This window comes from Quercus lobata, chromosome 7 (genome assembly GCF_001633185.2).
Source record: "Quercus lobata isolate SW786 chromosome 7, ValleyOak3.0 Primary Assembly, whole genome shotgun sequence".
NCBI lineage: Eukaryota > Viridiplantae > Streptophyta > Magnoliopsida > Fagales > Fagaceae > Quercus > Quercus lobata.
Window position 1 is genome coordinate 26,337,539 of NC_044910.1, and position 19,849 is coordinate 26,357,387.

The 19,849-nt window shown below is 32.6% G+C and overlaps 2 protein-coding genes across 3 annotated transcripts; one reads left to right on the forward strand and one right to left on the reverse strand.

The window, feature by feature from the left end:
* Window positions 1-1,424: 1,424 nt before the first annotated feature.
* On the reverse strand, window positions 1,425-1,901 carry LOC115951803. Its single transcript, XM_031068946.1, has one exon. It carries the CDS (start codon window positions 1,899-1,901, stop codon window positions 1,425-1,427), a length of 477 nt encoding a protein of 158 aa, XP_030924806.1.
* An 8,721-nt stretch (window positions 1,902-10,622) lies between these two features.
* On the forward strand, window positions 10,623-19,440 carry LOC115952952 (calcium-dependent protein kinase 20). Of its 2 annotated transcripts, XR_004083601.1 has the most exons (8): window positions 10,623-12,054; window positions 13,476-13,619; window positions 13,726-13,878; window positions 17,112-17,227; window positions 17,602-17,769; window positions 18,350-18,574; window positions 18,686-18,937; window positions 19,094-19,440. XR_004083601.1 is itself a non-coding variant. In XM_031070325.1 (7 exons), the coding sequence occupies exons 1-7, from the start codon at window positions 11,049-11,051 to the stop codon at window positions 18,797-18,799; spliced, it is 1,926 nt and encodes a 641-aa protein (XP_030926185.1). In that variant the 5' UTR covers window positions 10,623-11,048; the 3' UTR covers window positions 18,800-19,054. The 2 variants fall into 2 exon arrangements, 1 of the variants encoding a protein (XP_030926185.1); XM_031070325.1 differs by lacking the exon at window positions 19,094-19,440 and having other exon boundaries at window positions 18,686-19,054.
* Window positions 19,441-19,849: the final 409 nt, after the last annotated feature.

Consider the following 19,849-nt stretch of genomic DNA (forward strand, 5'->3'; position numbering starts at 1 on the left):
AAGGTATACCGGTGGCGGCTCCATTTGAATGTGAGGGTGGTCACAGGACCACCCTCACTTGCCAATTTATTTTATTTTATTTTATTTTACTTAGTAAATATATATATATATATATATATAATTAGTTTAAATTAATCTGTTCAATGACTACCCTAACTTGAAAAAAAATGTATATATATATACTTACAAAAAAAATATTATATATTTATTTTAACCACCCTCATAAAAATGTTAAACAACATGACCTGAGAATCACAAAAATTTGAAATCAATAAAAATAATAGTAATGTTATATTCACTATTCACAATATTTTCATAATAAATTTTATGTGGTAAGTTGTTATTAATTCTAATTTAGGCTCAATATTGACATGTTTTACCTACCAATAACAGCTTGTTGCATAAGATTTGTTATGAAATTGTTATGTTCACTTTATTATTTTCATATCAACATTTTTAATTTCCACTTTATCACTTATTAGTCTTCTTCTTTTCTCTCTCTTTGCTAGTACAATAAATTGTAATATTTCATGTATCTGAGTGTTTTTTTTTTCTTGTGACATTGATATATTAAAGTTATCTTTTTATTAAATTTTGTATAATTTAAATTTTTTAGTGACCATCATAAAAAAAATTCCTAGAACCGCCACTGAAGTATACCACAAACTCTACTTGAAAGTTATAATATGGCTTTGATCATATATATAAATATATATATATATATATATAAATATATAGTTTTTAGAGATGATATGACAAAGAAAATCTTCTCTAAATGTAATTGTGAGATTATAATGGTCGTTCAATCTAACATTAATTTGTACGTATAAAAACTATGTTACATTCGTTTGTTAACAAAAAAATATTAATGAGTCATTAAATAAACTAAAAATTTCATGGAAATTCGTACCAATTGGTTCATGGAAGGACTATGGAGACCTCAAGATGCAAGATGCATAGCATATTTGCATGTATGTATGTGGTTTCTTCTACTTTTTGTGTTGTTTTTTGGCCGGCCAAAGCAGAGACCAAATTTTTGAAGTGGTTAGGAGTACAGAAGTTCAATTTGCTTGAAGTTTTTTATGCTTAATGAAATCACAAATGATGTAACTGTCAGTGGCCAATATTGAAACTTTTTTACCTACTTCATGAGCTTGGACTTTTTTATTATTTTTGAAGGCCATGTGCTTACAAGATTGCAGTCTATCGTTTAAAGGAATACAAAAAATAAAACAGAAGATTTGAATTTGCTGTAATGAATTGATAATGAAATTTCCTAATTAGATTTGGATCATATGAGAATCCTATCTAAAAAAAATACAAGGTATATCCTATAAAAAAATACAAAAAAAAAAAAAATGGGCGCAAAAAAAAAAGGAAAAAACCCAAAAGCAGCATCTAATCTAGGTCAAATCCCTTTGCATTTAACAATGATCTAGGTTCATATAGAAGCTAGGATATTCAGCAAAGTTGGAGGAAGTAGTAGGTATTCCAAAACCTGGATCAGCAGCACCATAGTTTAGTACCCCAGTACTATATTCAAATGTCTGTTGGGCTGCGCTTGAGATTCCCATGCCCATGCCCATGTTTTGATCATGAGCATCCACCATTACACTAGAGGTAGAAGTGTAAGAATTATATTGAGAAGTTGAAGCCGAAGCAGCAGCAGTAGCAGCAACTCTACTTGGTGCAGCTTGATTGTTATTCCCAGTAAGTTGTTGAACTATTCCCATAAACTCCTCAGGTCTTACGTGAATAACCTTAGGAGATTGGAGATATATTATAACCGGAGACCGTCTTCGATTCGACTTCTTGATCTTTGAGGAGTTTTCGCTCACTTTAAGAGGTGCAGGCCTTGGACCCTGCAACTCCAATGAATGTTTTTTTGTTTGGAAGTTCATCTTAATTGTGAATGAATGAATGAATGAATGAATTTGCGGACACCCAATTGTATATCACAGCTCTTTTTCCTTGCTAGTTCTGCAGTTTAGCTCAAAAACCACCTGTATTTATAATATTGGAGGAGGGAGTGACTTTTTTGAGTGACGTCTTTGAAAATTTGCAATATCTATCTATTCGATTATGCTTTGTTTGAATTAGTCTTTGTTGCATTTATTTTTAAAAAATGATTGTTGATCTCGTAGAGTTTGCCGGCTGTTTCTCTAGAATGATTTTATTTTTATTTTTACTATTTTTAATGGTGCAGTTGAAAGAGTAATCAAAAGTAGCTAGTGAGAAAAAGTCGGTCAAAGTCTTCATGGGTCGAAATTTTCTTGTGTGTTAGGTTATTTCTTTCTGCTTCAGAACTCCGAAGAATTATTCTACAGGTTCTCTAACTTCATGTTCATATTGTGACCTAAAAAGGAAAAAGTGAACTTTAACTATGTATATTATACTGTGCCCGTTTGGCATGGTTTAAAAAGTTAATTTTTTTTACTATCCAGTTTATTTTTGTTACTATTAATAAGTTCTATTGTATTTTTTGGTACTTTTTATGGATCTTATTATATTATTTCAGCAGCTATTTTTTAACTTTATCTATAATATTTTTAACAAAAAGTTTTCAATTTTAACTAAGTAAGTTGTTCCAAACGGACATGTGTGTTTTTTTAATAATTCTCTCAAGTATTGTCGCATTGAGGAAAAATATTGGTAAATTATAAAATAGCATTTTAGTTAAGCTATTTGGAAACTGTCATTAAATCTCCTTATATTTTGGAGCAAAAAAAAAAAAAAAAAGGTAATATTTTTGTCCCAGTTGACAAATTCTTCCATTTGATTTTGATACATTCGTGTCATATACGAAGTAAAATTTTAACTCTAAATTTGCCTTCGAAGTGGATGGAACTCATGGAAGTACATAGCTATCTAATCGAAGAACAAGAGTTGTTTTGTGAACAATATCTTCGATCCATAAAAAAAAACTACTGAAAAGGCTAAATTTTGTATTCTAGGTGATATTCCTGACGTGGAAGAATTCAACAATTAAGTACGAATATGTAATAATTGAACCATTGTACCAAATCAAACCCTATCAACTTGGAACTTTCGTAATATAATGCTCACACAAAAGGTTCTGACGAGTAGCTCAGATTAGCTAGAATGTTTCTACACGTCTAAACTATTCTTCTTCATAACCTGTTTATCAACACAAATACCATGGTAAAAAGGGTAAACAATAGCATAGTTTTCATATGTTACTATTGATAAAATTAATTATGAAAAAAAGGTTTTTTTTTTTAATGACAAATTGGCAATACTTGAAATTGGAATAGACCTATTTCTAAACGTTTTTTTTTTTTTTTAATGAAAAATTGACATGTACCTATTTCTTGACTTGGGAGTAATTCACAAGGACTGGTGTATATCGATCCTTTAGTGGAACCAAAATACACGAGGTTGAGGATTTCTACAAATTAAAGTTTGTCTTTTATTCTCTTTCATTTTCAGGTCTTTTAAATCCAAGTCAAACGGCACTCTAAGAACTTGCCTTTTAATCCTTTGTTCTATGCCCATGCTAATTCCAAGTCAAATGGTGGCCCAACTTAAATATGTTTGGTAGCTAGGCTGCTAGCACAGTGGGTCTTTCTTCTTCAGGTGCATTTAAAGATTTGTCTGAAAGTAGGTCTGCTTCTTAATTGCTTGACATCTTTTGTATGTGTGTAAGAAGTTGAAGAATCTTACCACAATGTTTACAAAAGTATCATTGTCTTCCGTTCCTTTCCGTGAACTCCCAAGTCCAAACATAGCTGCATTGACATGGCCACCACTGATTTTGGGAGCAATTGCAATGTATTATGTATCCTGTCATGCGTAGGCCTTAGTTCACATGATGTAATATCTCCATGTGGTCAGGAAATCATGTCAAACAAAAGTATGTTTTAATATAAACCTTATGTAAGCAAGGACAAAGTTTAGCTATAAAATTAATTATAGTCTAAAATTATAATTTTTTTTAATAAAATAAACATTATTACATATATTGAAAATCTAACTATTGAATTAATGCATGTTTTTTACGCTCTTAATATACATGTCAAACTTTGTGTCAATCATATATTATTTACTATGTGGTTTATAAGTTTATATTTTATACATAATTTTAAACTACAAAAACTTGCAATTTAAAAAATTTATTGATGGCATAAATATTAATCTTTAATTTTTTAGAAATTTTGCAAGCGTAAGGGATATAAGAAGAAGATGTAATTCAATGGTGGATTTGTTAAAATTCACCTCCAATAAAAAAATATTGAGTAAGGTTGTAATTTTAGGCTGTAACGAATTTGTAACTAAATTTTGTTTTGTAACTAATTAATCATTGTTAGAGATCGGGCTGGGTTTGACCCAATTCATAACTCATGGCTCATGGATCGTATATATGAGTTATCTAATAAATGACTTTGTAGTGGAGTAATTTAAGCTTATTAGTTGAGTATTTTTAGAGACCACTTATTTGATAGTGGGTAAAACTCTACTAGTATTTAATTACTTATATAGTAGTCAGATAAAAAGACATTGTTAATATTGTGAGAAACATACATATAGTTTTCTAAAGGCTCTCTCAAACATGTCATCTCTCTCTAGGGACACAATGCCTTGGAATTTGGAACATGAAATAGTGGAAGAGACTCTAGTGGCCTCTTCCTATGACAAGAAGGTGCTCAAGAAGTATAGAGATCATGAGGAGAAGTTTGTAAAGCAAGCAAAGTGCAAGATCTGGCAAGTAGGTGATTCATTCTACCAAAGTATGTGTTTATATGACCCCATAGGATTTATTCATAATAATAAATTTCATCAATAATTTTCCCCCTCTTTATATGATTATATATAGATAAAGTATAAAGGAAACTTATGTTTAGGGGTGTCCACGGGTCAGTTTGGGTTGGGTTTGTGCCCAACCTAGACTCGACTTGACCACTTCTAGTTGGAGAGATAAAAACTCGTTGCCAACTGTGAAGGAACATTGGATCGGACAAATTGAGCCTCATTAGGTGTCAATTGGGTATCACTAGGAGTCAGGTTTATGGTAGGGGAGATTTCGCTGGATCTAATTGAGATCTCCTTATATCGGCAAAGATCGAGATTTAAATCTTTGCGATGGAGAGAACCAATCATCGAATGGGTTGGGTTCATTGGTTTCTCAGATGGCCAAACTACAACTAGAATTGATCACTTGAGTTCTTGGCACTAGTGACCCGCCATCAACCTAACCATGGCTTGGATCAAACTGTTTTCCCGTTGGATGGCATTCATCTAGTAAATTTGTTGAGTACGGGCAGGTGGTGGACAACCCTACTTATGTTACTAGGGCAAAATGATAAATCCATACATATTTCAAAATAAATACATATTTCAACCCTACAATCCATTTTTCACCCTCCTAATTTTCCTCTCAACCAAAGAAAGGGAAATTGTATTTATTTTCTATCATTTCACATATATTTCATCCTATGTACCAAACACACATTGTGGAAAACAATATATTCTCTACCCCCCTACTAATCTATCCTTTCAACATTTTCATCTCCCAACCAAACAAAGCCTAAAGGTAAGCCAAAATTCATGTTGATTAAATATAATTTATTATCTAATTTATAAACTTATAGTTTTTTATGTATAAATTACAAAAAAAATGAAGCTAAAAAAATTTATAGATGAGATATTTATTAACTTATGTATTAAGCGGCATAACTTTTGATAAAAAGTTATAATAGATATAACTTAAGCTTTAATAAAAGATGTGTTTTTTTATTTATAAAAAAATGAAACTTGTTCATTTTATAGATGTGAAATTTATTAACTTAAATATTAAGCGGCATAATATTAATAGAAGTTACATTTTACATTTATTATACATTTATTGTACTCTTGAGAGAGAGAGAGAGAGAGAGATCTTATTCTCTTTTAGTTATGAAAAAATCACAAGTTTTTTTTTTTTTTTTTTTTTTTTTTTTCCATACAGTTTCAATTAATCAAATGTAAAGTTGTGAACTTTTGAAATTAGAGACATAGTATTTATATTATATAGAAAAAGATATAGTAGAATTTTATCTGGAATTAATTTGTTGAGTAGTGTTGTTAAAAAGTAGAGATGACAATGGGGTGAGACAAATTGGATCATGGATGCCTCATCTCTTCTTCAAGTAGGGTTAAAAATGTTTTACTAATGTTAATGAGATTGATAAGATCAAGATAAAATATAAAGGAAAAGTGTGACCATAAGAGTATTAAGATAGAATGAGAGACAGGATTTTTTTTTTTTTTTTTTTTAAATTTTTAAGAAATGACAATGAAATGAAATGAAATATGTAATAAAGAAGAAAAGTAAAAGTCATTTAAGAGCAAACGACAAAGTAGTGTTTGACAGTAAAGCAAAGGCTATAAAAGATTGGTTTCTCCAAAAACACAAAGCGAGAAATGCAAAAGAGGAATAAGAAGAAGAAGAAACGGTAATTGTGAGTTTAGCGTCCGAGCATCTCGCTGAGGTAGCTGAAGCTTTAACAGTGGTGAAGAGATCTTGTAAGTACCAAAAACTTGAACAAAAAAATCCTTTTGAATTTTGGACGTGATTTTGAATTTTGGACATGGTAGTTTTACAAAGTGAAAAGTTCAATTTTGGAAATGAGATTTGTGAAAATCGACAATGGAACCAAAAATGGTGTTCAATAATATAATTATGCTTTGATTTACCACCCTACACTTATCACACCCTCATAGCACGCACAACAATGAATGCAAAATAATATAAGATGCCATTTTTGCACATTTAATTCCAAAAATCACCCACATTAGTTTTGCCAAACTTAACATCAGAGCTACAATAACTGTGTTGTATTTACACCATTACTGATACTGTGTAAACTGATAAAGAAATAATAAAAAATATGAGAGAGAGATGATTTGAGAGAATAGTAAAAATTAAATTAAAAAAATGCAGTATTTTAATAAAACATGGTATAAAATAGATAATTTAGGGTGATTTGAAAAGTAGTTGTATAAAATAAAATAAAAAGTAAATTTTTATACTACAACAAAAAAAATTTTATACTAAAATAGACAAAAAAAAAAAAAAAAAAAAACCAAATTACGCTAGTTGGTGTGAATGCCCTCACTTTCTAAAATGACAACCACCATCTCCCCCATTGACTTTCTCTTCGCTAAAACCCAAATCCACCATTAAAAATTTAAAACCAAAACAATCAAAATCACTTCACATTAGTCATTCAAACTTTCAAAGGCTCCAAAAAAATGCCATTCATCACGTTGAAGTCACGAGACTCACGACCCTACCATGGTCTAGGCTCGAGATCCATTACACAACACAGTTGGCTAGGCCCATTGCACATCAAGCTATTGTTGCAACATTAGTAAATCCACCACAAAAACTTTGCAAATCCATCCCTGAAGCAAAATTCACATGAAATACTTCCGTTTGGTTTAAGTTGTTCTGTTAAATCAAAATCCCCATCCATCTTTATCTCAAAAAAAAAAAAAAAAATTCCCCCCGTTAATGAGGTTTCAAATATGATTGTGATATTTTTATAAACCCACTAGAAGAGCACAAGGTTGACTCAACAATTTTGAGCGCCTTAGCCTTAGAAGAAAATTTTAAGTGAGTCATTTTTTATATTTAAATATTAATTAAATAATATTTATTAAAATTTTTTTTTTTTTGCTCTTTGAGATGCAAAATTAATAATTAAGTTTTTGTATTTAAGTTTCTCTAACATCTCTAACATTTCTTTTTTTGAAGTTTTTCATATCCAGATAAATAATTTCTAGTAGACATTTATAATGAGTAAATATTTATAAATAAATAAAACAAAATTTATAATTTTAGTAAAAATAAAATTTGAAGAATAGAATAATAGATCGGCCTATAAAACCATTTTGTATTAATCGAATAATATTTATTATATGATCTATAAACTTATATTTTATTTATAATTTTAAAATAAAAAAAACTTGTTATTTAAACAATTTATTAATGACATAGCTATTAATCTCTATTTTCTAAAAATTTTACAAGTATTAAGAATATAAGAAGAAGATATAATCAAATAATAGATTTGTCAAAATTTATTTTTAATAAAAATATATTAAGTAAGATTGTAATTTTAAGTTACAACTAATTTTGTAATTAAATTTTGTCTATAAACAATTAAACTGTTTGCTAGAGTAATTACTAATTTCTCTCTCTAGGGTAAGGTAAGACCTTAAACCCACTTGAAAAGTTTCCTAAAGCAGCATGTCACGTTTTAGTCAAGCTTGTTCCCACTTGGATAATGTGGAAACACCTAGGAGAAAACGAGTGTTACAGATGTAAATAATCCTAAACCTACCCTAAGAAATAGCACTCAAGCATGTTCACACTTCATGGAGGCAAGGAATTGACTTTTCTTTTCATCGTGTCTTGATTATTAGCAAAGAACAGCCTGCATTGGACCAATAACATAGCAAAGACTATGAAAAAAAAAAAAAAAAAAACAAGTGCAAAATGCTAAAATGGCAGGTAGTGTGAATTGGAGAGTCAGACAAAAAAACACAAACCAGTTTTAATTATTCTTCGAGATTCTTTGGGTTGATATTCGTGTGCTGTGTGTACAGTGGGTGGGTTTAAAGAATGTTTTGTTAATAAAACTTAAAACTCAATTGAGCTGTGGGTGGGTACCTTAGGTTAGTGTCTTTGGCGATAGTGTGTGGGCCATATAGCTGTGATGTGCTACAGTGATAATATGCTATGGGTAGTGTGTAGTGCAGTCAACAATGAGCTGTATTTTAGGATTCAACGAGATCTTTTTAATGCATTTTATGTATTAACTAGTCGCTAATCCGTGCGATGTATGAGATTATTTTAAATTAAATCAAACGTTAACATGTTCAAGTTTAATCAATTCTCAAATTTCAATTATTGAAAGCTAAATTGGCTCTAATATAAGATGAAACATGTAATATTATGAAGTAATAAAAAAAGGTACCGCTGCACCTAACATTTGACAGCTTTTTTTTTTTTTTTTTTAAACTAACGTTTTTTCACCTCCACTCATTCTTTGTTGCTTTTAGGTTTTATTTATTTTCTTAATCTTCATATTATCTCCTCCACATGTTCTCTTCCAATATGTACTTAAATTTCAAAATTTACAAACCCACCATTCACTGTTTCTTGGACAAATTTCAGTTGCTTCTCCTTTGATTCAAGAGAATCAGTGCACTCTTTGATGGACTTTTCTACCAAATAAAGTTCCTTCTCCTTTGATTTTTGTTCCTTAAAGCATTCCACAATTGCTTTCTGAATTGATCTAAGCTCTTCATGTTTTGATTTGAACTCCTTGTCACACTCTTTAATCAAATTCTGTCTAGAATCCAGTTGATTTCCTTTAATTTCAAGTTCCTCATTGAGTTCTTCAATAGATCTTCGGATTGCATTATACTCCCTCTGTTTTAGCTCAAAATCTTCACAAAATTTTGTATACAATTCTTCGACTGAATCAAGTTGCTTCTCCTTAGACTGAACTTCTTTAGACTGGTCTATCAATTTCTTCTCTATCAAATCTAATATCTTCTTTTTTGACTTAATTTTTTCTGAACTCTCTTTAATGCAACCATCAATAGACTCAAATTCATTCTCTTTCACTTTCAGCTCCATTGTCCGCTCTTTGATTAACTTCCCTATTTCATTCATAACTTGATAACCCAAAGCAAAACTCAAAAACCAATAGAGAGAAGCGGTAACCAACAGAGAAAGATCTGATAGAAAAAACGAAGAAGACTAAGAGCAGAGAAACACGTAGAGACCACAATGAAAAAATTGTATTGCAAAGCTCACAAGAAACAAAGTAGAAGAAGAGAAGAGACTATGACACAAAAAGAGAAGCATCAGATTGGCAGATTTGGGATAATTCTAAGGAAGTATTTATGGCTTCTGAAGTTGTCGAAGAGTTAAGAATTTATGAAAGAGCATAAGAGACGTTGGATAACTTAATTTTTTTAATTAATATATATAGATAAATATTAAATATACATATTTTATATACAAGTGGGACCTTCTTTTAATTGGGGGCCTTAGACAATTGCATTAATTGTTTTTATAGTTTCATCGGTTTTATAAGGACATTTGCAAGATTGCTATAGTTTAACTATGTAAATTTATTCTGACATTCTTCATTTTATATTTAATTTTTTATTTTTTTTACATATTCTGAGGAGAAATATAGCGGACGGTGATTATTAACTTGTTGTTTATAAATGAAGCGAAACAATTAAAAATATAAAAAATAATATTTTAATAAAATAGAATTTAAAATAGATATTTTGAAACGAGTATTTTTAAAAAGTGATTATATAAAATAGAAAATATAAGTTCTTAAAATAAACACAAAAATTTGTGCACACGCAAATACAAATGTAAAAACATTTCACAAATTTAGACGAAATTAGGCCATTTCAATTCTTAAAATAAAAATTTTAAGCTATTTTACTATTTTATGACAATTCGATTGTTTTTTGAAAAATTAGGGGATATAAAAAAGAAAAGAAAAAATGGGTTAAATCATAAATGAAATGGGTAGTCCAATTAATTATTAATATACTCTGTATGAATCCATTACCACAAACCAAGCATAGCTTAGAATCATTAGTTTAAACTTTAAACTTAAAATCAATGAATATTCCTTTAAAGCGCAAATCTCTCCCACTCTCACACCTAAACAACCTGGACATGTCGTCCCCTCCATTTTTTCATCATCATCATCATCACCACCACCTTCTTCTTCTTCTTCTTCACACCCACTTTGCTCCCTCCTCTATCGTTGCCACACAATCAGCATTATTTATTTCCGTTCATTTATCCTAAAACTTATCTGCTTTTTTTTCTCTTTTTTTTTTTTTTTTTTGGTCATTCGTAGAATCTCTAATTACTTTTAGAAATTTGAGATCTACGGCATTTTTGATGGTAGCAAAATTAGGGTTTCTGAGTTTGATAAATTGAAATTAGTGGAAATTAGAGAGAGAATGTTAGATTAAGAGATAGATAGAAAGAGAGATTGATGGGGAACACATGTGTAGGTCCAAGTATCGGTGCTAATGGATTCTTACAAACTGTTACTGCGGCGGTTTGGAAAACCCGGCCACCGGAAGACCGCCTTCCTCCTCCTCCTCCTCCTCCTCCCACCAATTCCTCCGAACCCGTATCCGTACCCGAACCCGAACCCAAAACCGCCGCCGCCGTTGCCGATACTCCGAAAGCTGCCGAGCCTCCAATGCGGGTTCAGAGCACGCCGCCCGAGCCGGTAAAAATCAACAACGAACCCGAACCCGAACCCGAACCCGAACCCGAGAAGGAGAAGGAAAAAGAAAAAGAAAAAGAAAAACCGGTTGATAAGCCTGCGGCGGCGCCGGCGGCTCCGGAGATGGTTCCGTTGGTGACTGCCCCGGCGTTGGCTCCGGTGGTGGCCCCTGCGGCTGACGTGAGGGAGGAGGAGGTGCCGGCGAAGCCGAAGAAGCCGACGCACATAAAGCGGGTGTCGAGTGCAGGACTGCAGATAGATTCCGTGTTGGGTAGGAAAACGGAGAATTTGAAGGAGAAATACACATTGGGGAGGAAGTTAGGACAGGGGCAGTTTGGGATTACTTTTTTGTGTTTAGAGAAAGGCACCAATGACGAGTTCGCTTGCAAATCCATTGCGAAGCGAAAATTGACTTCAGAGGAAGATGTTGAGGATGTTAGGAGAGAGATTCAGATAATGCATCACTTAGCTGGTCACCCCAACGTGATACAGATTCTGGGTGCTTATGAAGATGCTGTTGCTGTTCATGTTGTTATGGAGCTCTGCGCTGGCGGGGAGCTTTTCGATAGGATTATACAGAAGGGGCATTATACTGAGAGAAAGGCAGCTGAGCTTGCTAGGATAATTGTTGGGGTTGTTGAAGCTTGTCATTCTTTGGGTGTTATGCATAGAGACTTGAAGCCTGAGAATTTCCTGTTTGTCAATCAGGATGAGGATTCGCCACTTAAGACCATTGACTTTGGCCTGTCGGTTTTCTTTCGACCAGGTGTGTGTTTTTATAGTATATAATTGTGTTTTTTGAATCTTTCTTGTGTTGTTTATTGGTTGTTGCTTGGCCCTACTGTTATAAAATATAGGAAACATTCCTGGTTTATGAATGTAGGAGTTGGGTAATGATGGACAAAATCAAAACGAATGCAACAACCAATGTGAATAGAAAAATAAGAAAAGGTAAACTTGGAATCAATACGTAAGGTTGGTTGGAGTCAGCATCAGACCATTAGGAAGATTCCAAGAGAAAATTTATTAATCAAGCACGTGGTAAAATTTGGGTTTTTAAACAGAGTTCTGAATTTATAATCTTAGTAGGAATAGAAAATAACTCTACTAACCTTGTAAGAAAAAGGAATTTAATTCCTAAACCAAAGGAAAAGAAAATAACAAATAACAGAAATAGAAGTAAATCCTAAACATTAACTGATTAGGCTTTAGGCCCAACTAATAGCAGGCTACATCTAGAAGGCCACAAGTTGGGTTGCCTTCTCTTTGCATCTATGTGCTTAGGTCTGAGTAATTGGAGGTCTATATCTTGTGTTTGCACCGAGTAATTGGCTTTGGTAAAATTTTCTCTTTTAATTTTGTGTCTATCATGGTAATTGACTTTGATGATTGTATGCCAATTGCCATGGCCATTCAAATAATTAAAAAAAAAAAAAAAGTTTTTCTGTTCTTAACTGACTTTGAAATAACTTGTAAGATAAATATGTTGGGGAATGCAGTAAGCAACCTAAATCCTCATTTAGACATGCAAATAGTTAACAACAAAAGCAAGTACATGCTGCAAACTATCAAAATCTAGTTAATGAAAATTCTTGCACACATGATTTTCCTCTTAAAGTGAAAGTTATTTTGTTGATGGCCAGACTGTGAAGAACTTAACAAGCTTAATTAATCCTCTTGGAAAGGGGTAGGAGAAAAAGGGGAGCAGGAAAGATTTTTTTTAGTAGACAATATTTTGAGTAGTGATCAAACATATATAACATGCAGAGTTATCTTTTTGTTGAATTGCACTGTGTGCATATAAAGTGTAGTTTCTATATACTGTTTTTGCTTACATTTTCGTCTTATCTCAGTTAGTAGGATGTGTGGATATTAATCTATATATCAAAAATTTATTCTATTTTTTATTAGTTGACTATGCCAAATGAATTTTTCATTTCCTATGTTAGTAGTTCAATACCATGCCTATAGCTAGCATTTATTTTGTCTGACTATTGGCTGTTAATATGTCTTATATCGCTGATATTCCCTTTTGAAGGAGATATATTTTCCTGTAGCTAGCATATATATAGTCTCACTCTTGGCTCTACTTACTTTGAACCAAGTTGACATTCATTGATTTTCACCACATTCTTTAGATTGAGTCCTTTCTGTGTCTGATCTAGATAAAATAATTCATTGTCTCAGGTGAAACTTTCACTGATGTGGTTGGAAGCCCTTATTATGTGGCTCCAGAAGTGTTGCGGAAGCATTATGGTCCAGAATGTGATGTTTGGAGTGCTGGCGTGATCATTTACATCTTGCTAAGTGGTGTCCCTCCATTCTGGGATGGTGAGGATCTCATGGTTCATAGTTTCATTGTCTTTTATATGCATTTTATAGGCATATATCAAATTACATCAAATTTATTGGTATGCCATGTCATGTTATGAATCAGAAACGGAGCAAGGAATATTTGAGCAAGTCCTAAAAGGAGAACTTGACTTTATATCAGAACCATGGCCTAGTATATCTGAAAGTGCGAAGGATCTAGTTCGAAGAATGCTTGTGAGAGATCCTAAGAAGCGGATGACAGCCCATGAAGCTCTATGTGAGTATGCATGTTTCGGTGACTTGATCTTTTTGTTATGTTATAATCAGACATAATTATCAAATTGTTTTTATATTGTTAGAGATGCCTTGTTAGTAGTTCTTTATATTTAACTGCAGCTATGCTGTATGGTATCCATTTGGTTATGCTATTTGAAAGTACTTTGGATATATTATATTGTTTCTTTTTTTCGTTGCAAAGTAGAATCAAACTCACACGTCTCCTAACTGATTTATGAAATTTATCTTCCGCTGAAAATGGAAAACTGTGAACTAGTAGCGCATGGGTCATATAATCATCATGTCATCGCCATGTAAAGTTCTGGATTGCTGGCAGCATGGGAATGGAGCAAGTCTTTAACTTAAGTGATGCTTATTTAGGGAATGTTTATTTATATTGTTTGGACCATATTATTACTCGTAAGGAAAGAACCTATTTGTTTTGGTATTTGAAGTATTAGTTATACTTAGTAGTTAGTATATATAATAGGTTGTGCCTTTTCCATTTGGAAGCTTAATTGAACTTACTTTTAATTGGTACCTGTATTGGGAGTTGTACTAGGGGATTTAGTGAGATACTAACATTGGAGAAGAATATGAAGAGGATTATTATTAGTATTGGAAGCTTTGGATTTACTCTTAAATATGATCTGTGGGAATGAGATTTACTGATAAGTTGCTTTGCACATTTCTTTATCTGTGCTCATGAGTGTGTCATTTAATTTTGTCCCTTTTTACCCATGTTCTTCGATAGTTGAGCACCAGTGCTGGTACTTATTTCTATTGCCTCTGTTCCATGGCAGCAATAAGGGGTTATGAGATCGGAGATGCAAAAATTGATAAAATTTAAGTGCTTCAAAAACAATTTTCTCAACTTGCCTAAGGGCTTGGTTGTTGAGAACTTGATCTGAGTGGGGAGAAAATGACGGGTATTTTAGTACAAGATATTAAATTAATAAGAGTAATAAGGCATGGGGTTAAGGTGGTGGTGTGTGATGCATGGCATGACAGCATGAGTATTGGGGTGGAATGAAAAGGCATGGAGTGAAGTTAATCTAAAGTTTCAACTGATACCTGTACAATTAGTTGCTTAACAAAGTGAAAATAAGAAGAGCACATATTTTCTGTTTGGAGTTCAGAAATCATGCATCATTTTGATAACTGGTAGAGTGTGATTGTCTTTTTTTTTTTTTTTTTTGGATAAGCAATAGACTTCATTGAAATTGAAAAAGGTCGAAATGAAAAAAAGAAAAGAAAAAAAGAAACAGGGCACACAGGCAGTGTGCTAAGAGGCAACAAAGAAAAAAACTAAACAGTAATGAAAGTACAACAATCAAGCATGTCAGGTAGAGATATGAAGGTAACGGAACCTGAAGTATTTGTTCATTCTAACAAAGTCTGAAGGAAGAAAATCTTCAACTCATGAATCGACCTTTCATCCCCTTCAAAAGTATGTGTATTCCTCTCCCTCTATATGACCTACATAAGACAATGAGGGATCATCCTCCAAAGCAACTTTAATGAGGGATCACACTCCATGTGATTGTCTTTGATACATCAATTGGTCAATACCATGGAGGATTGCACATTTTAGAAGTGGCTAATGATATTTGGCCTTCGGGGCACATGAACAACTCGTCATTATTTTTTATTTTGAGCCAAATTGTTAGGTAGAAATACCAGAATTGCCCCCCACCTCTTTCTTTTTTTTTTTTTTTTTTTTTTTTTTTCTGTCTGTAACTGTTTGATAGTTAAATACTAATCCATGCGCCAATATGAGTTTAAACCTGTCACTTTATCCTCCACCCCTTGTTTAGGTGAGGAACAAAGAATATTGTCAAATCTTTTAAATAAATTAATGCATTTTGAAAGTTTAAAACTAGATTTGATTTTGCTTGTAAACTTGTGCTTATTGAGCCCTGTTTTTAATTGTTGGTATATTCTGTTTCTCAAGATGGATGATTGATTTTAGTTTTCTCTTTTAGTTCTACATTGCAAGACAGACATAACAGAAAACCAGCATGCACATTAGCCATTTTGTTTAAAGACCCTTCTCTGCCCAGTTCCATCTACTATATATTTCACAAACTAGAAGTCTTTGTAGTGTTTTCATTATATGCTTATATTGATCTACTAGAACTCCTATGGCGCTTATATTCACGTTGTTGGGATTTTGGGTTTGTGAGTTAAACATTAACACCTAGAGGAGTCTCTTTGTAAGAGCTTCATATAATATGTTAGGTAACCACTTAATCTAATAAGTTTGGACCCAACAATGTAATATTAACCCCTTGCTCTTGTCATTATTATCTAATGTGGTATTTGCCACTTAACTAACCACACCACTCATTGATGCGGAAGATACAAAGAGATATTTATTTTAATCTAGTATTTTTTAATTTTGCAAGTCAATTGTATTTTTATTGGCTAATTGTTTTTTTTTTTTTTTTTTTTTTTTTTTTTTTTTTTTTTTTTTTTTTTAGGTCCTTGTGGTTTAATAGATTATTAGTATTTTAATTTATAGAAGTAAATGTGATTTTTCTAATTAGACAGTTAGGGTTTCCTGTGTCAATTAGAATTAGAATAGAATGGAGGAATATGGTCGACCGTAATCAATTTGTTGAGGATCCATAGCCGATCCCAAAAATTTATGATTAAGGCTTGTTGTTGTGTAAATTTTATCGTTGCAAACTTCTGGTTTGTCCTGCATCACTCAATCGTGAATATTCCAACATGTGATTAAGAGGTAGTGGGACATGATGAAAGAAACTAAACGTTGGGCAAAACCTTTATTTTCCCTTTACTTAACTCTCCAATACATTCTATAATAAGGTTGAAGCAATGAACTGTGCTGGGTGTTAAAAAATTGTTCTCATCCTCTCTGATCAAGTGTATGCAAGAACTTAAATGAATAATTAGTCATCCCATATACTGTAATGGACATATTTGTTCTCTTAAATCACATTTGTTTGTGACTTGGATTGCTCATAACTGTTTTCTATTTCTGGAATTAGGAAAACAAAATAGGAAAAAGGCTGTTGCAACATATTCTAAAGATATATCAGAAGTTTTAAACTAAAATTACTTAACAAGCAATAAATAATATTACAAAAAATCTGTTATAAAGCTGCTGATCTCAACATCACTTAGTCATTTAAATTACCGCCACCCATTCTGCATTTCTTCTGTTTTAAGGCATAGCAATGCATTAAACTGTGCTCTTTTCCTCTGCAGGCCACCCCTGGGTTAAGGTTGATGGTGCTGCTCCTGATAAGCCTCTTGATTCTGCTGTTCTAACTCGCTTGAAGCAATTCTCTGCAATGAACAAGCTCAAGAAAATAGCCATCAGAGTGAGTAGCTTAATCCTTGACACATCAAGTTTAGAATGTTATTTCAATTAAAATGTCTGTCAAAGTGCTTTTTCATTCTGAATATGTTTCATCACAAAATATAAGCATATAATACTTTATTATTTAGTCATCAATTGGTTGTCATGAAATTATTCATTAGGCAATAGTGCAAATGTATATCTTTATATCTACTCTATTTCTTATTATAATAAAAAAATTCTGGGTTTTATTGATCCTTGATAAATAAAAAAGACAAGTTTGTTATTGGTTCTGGCTGTTCAAATATGCTTGCTTCTGAATATTTGTTCTGGTCTTTCAACAATATCATCTATATTTTTGAGGTATGACTTATGAGTTCTGTTTTTTTTTGGTAGGTCATTGCTGAAAGCCTGTCTGAAGAGGAAATCGCAGGCCTGAAAGAAATGTTCAAGACGATAGACACAGATAGCAGTGGACAGATCACCCTCGAGGAACTGCAAAACGGTTTGGAAAGAGTGGGGGCTAATGTCAAGGATGTTGATATTTATGGATTGATGCAATCGGTAAGTGCTAATTTTTTATAAGTGCATAGAGCATTTATGTAGAGGTTGGGCCTTGGTGTGATGGCAAGTGCCTTCCACAAAAAGTGAGAGGTCGCAGGTTTGAGTCCAGGAATCAGCCTCTTTGGAAAAAAAGAAAAGCCGGGGGTAAGATTTCCTGCTAATCACTTCTCCAAGACCCTGAAAAAGTGGGGTTTTGTGTACTGGATCTGACATAGAGAGTTAATGTAGGCATGTATCATATGGTCCAGAAAGAAGGGTTCCCCTTCCCCCCTAAAAACTGAGTGTTTCAGTAGTCAAACCAGTTACCTGGTTGGAAAGCATTGCATTTCCCTACTCTGTTCAAGTTAAGTTCTTCTTGCTGACAATAACAAAATTAGCTTAACTTGTCCAAGGTGGCTTTGAATGAGTATATGGACTAAGAAGAACAAGTCTAATTATAAATAACTACATGTGTCCATGCAACTATATAAATATAGAGTGCTCTTGTTTTCACCTTGGATCATTGAAGTTCTTAGTAGTTTAGTTTCATCTATTCTATTTTGTTTTGACCAAACTTCCCCCTTCTTATAAAACATTTCAGGCAGATTTTGACAACAGTGGTACCATAGACTATGGAGAGTTTGTAGCAGCTATGCTCCATCTAAACAAGGTCCAGAGGGAGGATCATTTGTTTGCAGCCTTCTCATACTTTGACAAAGATGGGAGTGGATACATCACTGCAGATGAACTCCAACAGGCCTGTGAGCAGTTTGGCTTGGAAGATGTTCAACTAGAAGATATAATGCGTGAAGTTGACCAGGATAATGTAAATGACTTCCCTAACAATTTCCTGTTCTATTTTCATTACCCCTCCCATCCTTTCTCTAAATTCTTGTGGGTACAAATCATATTTCTGAGTGACATGCATTCTTTACAGGATGGGCGTATTGATTATAGTGAGTTCGTCGCTATGATGCAAGACACTGGTTTTGGCAAGAAGGGATTACAGAATAGTACGAGTATTGGATTCAGGGAAGCCTTTAAACATTAATACCAGATCCTGGAATGACAAATCAACACAATCGGTAGTTAATATATACTTGTTAGCTAATATTTGCTCTTTTATAGCTTTACAGAATTTGAAATGCATACTGTTGTAAAGAGTAGCCAAGCCTCAAAGTTGGAGAAAGTGAGTTTTCTGTTCAATTTTAGTATTTTCTTCTTGTATTTTCCTCTTTACTTTTCTGTTGATATATTATATTGGAATAGTCGATTTTTTTTTAAATAGCAAAACCTTGTTTATCGATATCTATTTTTTGTTTTAACTTTTCTTTTATGTTACAAGGTATCCAACATGTAAATATGTTCTTTATTGTTTTATTCCACAAAGAAAGCTCCTACTATAGACTTAAAATCTCATGCTCCGTAGATGGAATTGGGTTATCAAGTGTTTCTGGACTCTCTACACGTCCATTCCTGATACTTGATGGTGCACATAGAATGGCATAAGCATTACATTGGCTACTTTGACCTTTTCTTTTTGATAAGCATTACTTGCTTTGACCATGCCTTACAGATTGATTACAACTGTGAGGGATGATTTGATTGTGATGAAAGTTAAGGTTGTTAGACCTGCTCTGTGATTTAGTGTTGACGGTAGCAACCACATGATTTATGTGGCCTATCCTGTTTTTTGGAAATGTACATTGTCTTCACAATAATGTGTTTTCAGTGAAGGTTTCTTTCAAAATTGTGTTTGGCAAAGACATCATTTTGGTTCCTATATTTTGGTCTTATTCTTAATTTGGTCATCTAGTTTTTGACAACTTTCATTTTGTTTCTTATATTTTTAAATTTGCTATAATTTTGGTCCCTAGTGTCATCTAACTTATGGAGAATGTCTAATATTAAAACTTAACTATCATTAGCCATGTATGTGTTTTCCATTATTGAGATGACAACAATGATCAAAATGATAGCAAGTTTAAAAATGTAAGAACCAAAATGAAAGCTAACTTAGGGTCCAAACTGAAAATATAGCCAAAATATAGGGACCAAGGTTTTTGCCTCATGCATAGAAAGACTTGCGTCTAACCATGGT

Coding starts and splice junctions, on each gene's coding strand:
- LOC115951803 (XM_031068946.1), bottom strand. CDS start 1,901: ATGAACTTCCAAACAAAAAAACATTCATTGGAGTTGCAGGGTCCAAGG.
- LOC115952952 (XM_031070325.1), top strand. CDS start 11,049: ATGGGGAACACATGTGTAGGTCCAAGTATCGGTGCTAATGGATTCTTA. Junction 13,879..17,111: donor GACAGCCCATGAAGCTCTAT/GTGAGTATGCAT, acceptor TTTCCTCTGCAG/GCCACCCCTGGGTTAAGGTT. Junction 17,228..17,601: donor TCAAGAAAATAGCCATCAGA/GTGAGTAGCTTA, acceptor TTTTTTTGGTAG/GTCATTGCTGAAAGCCTGTC.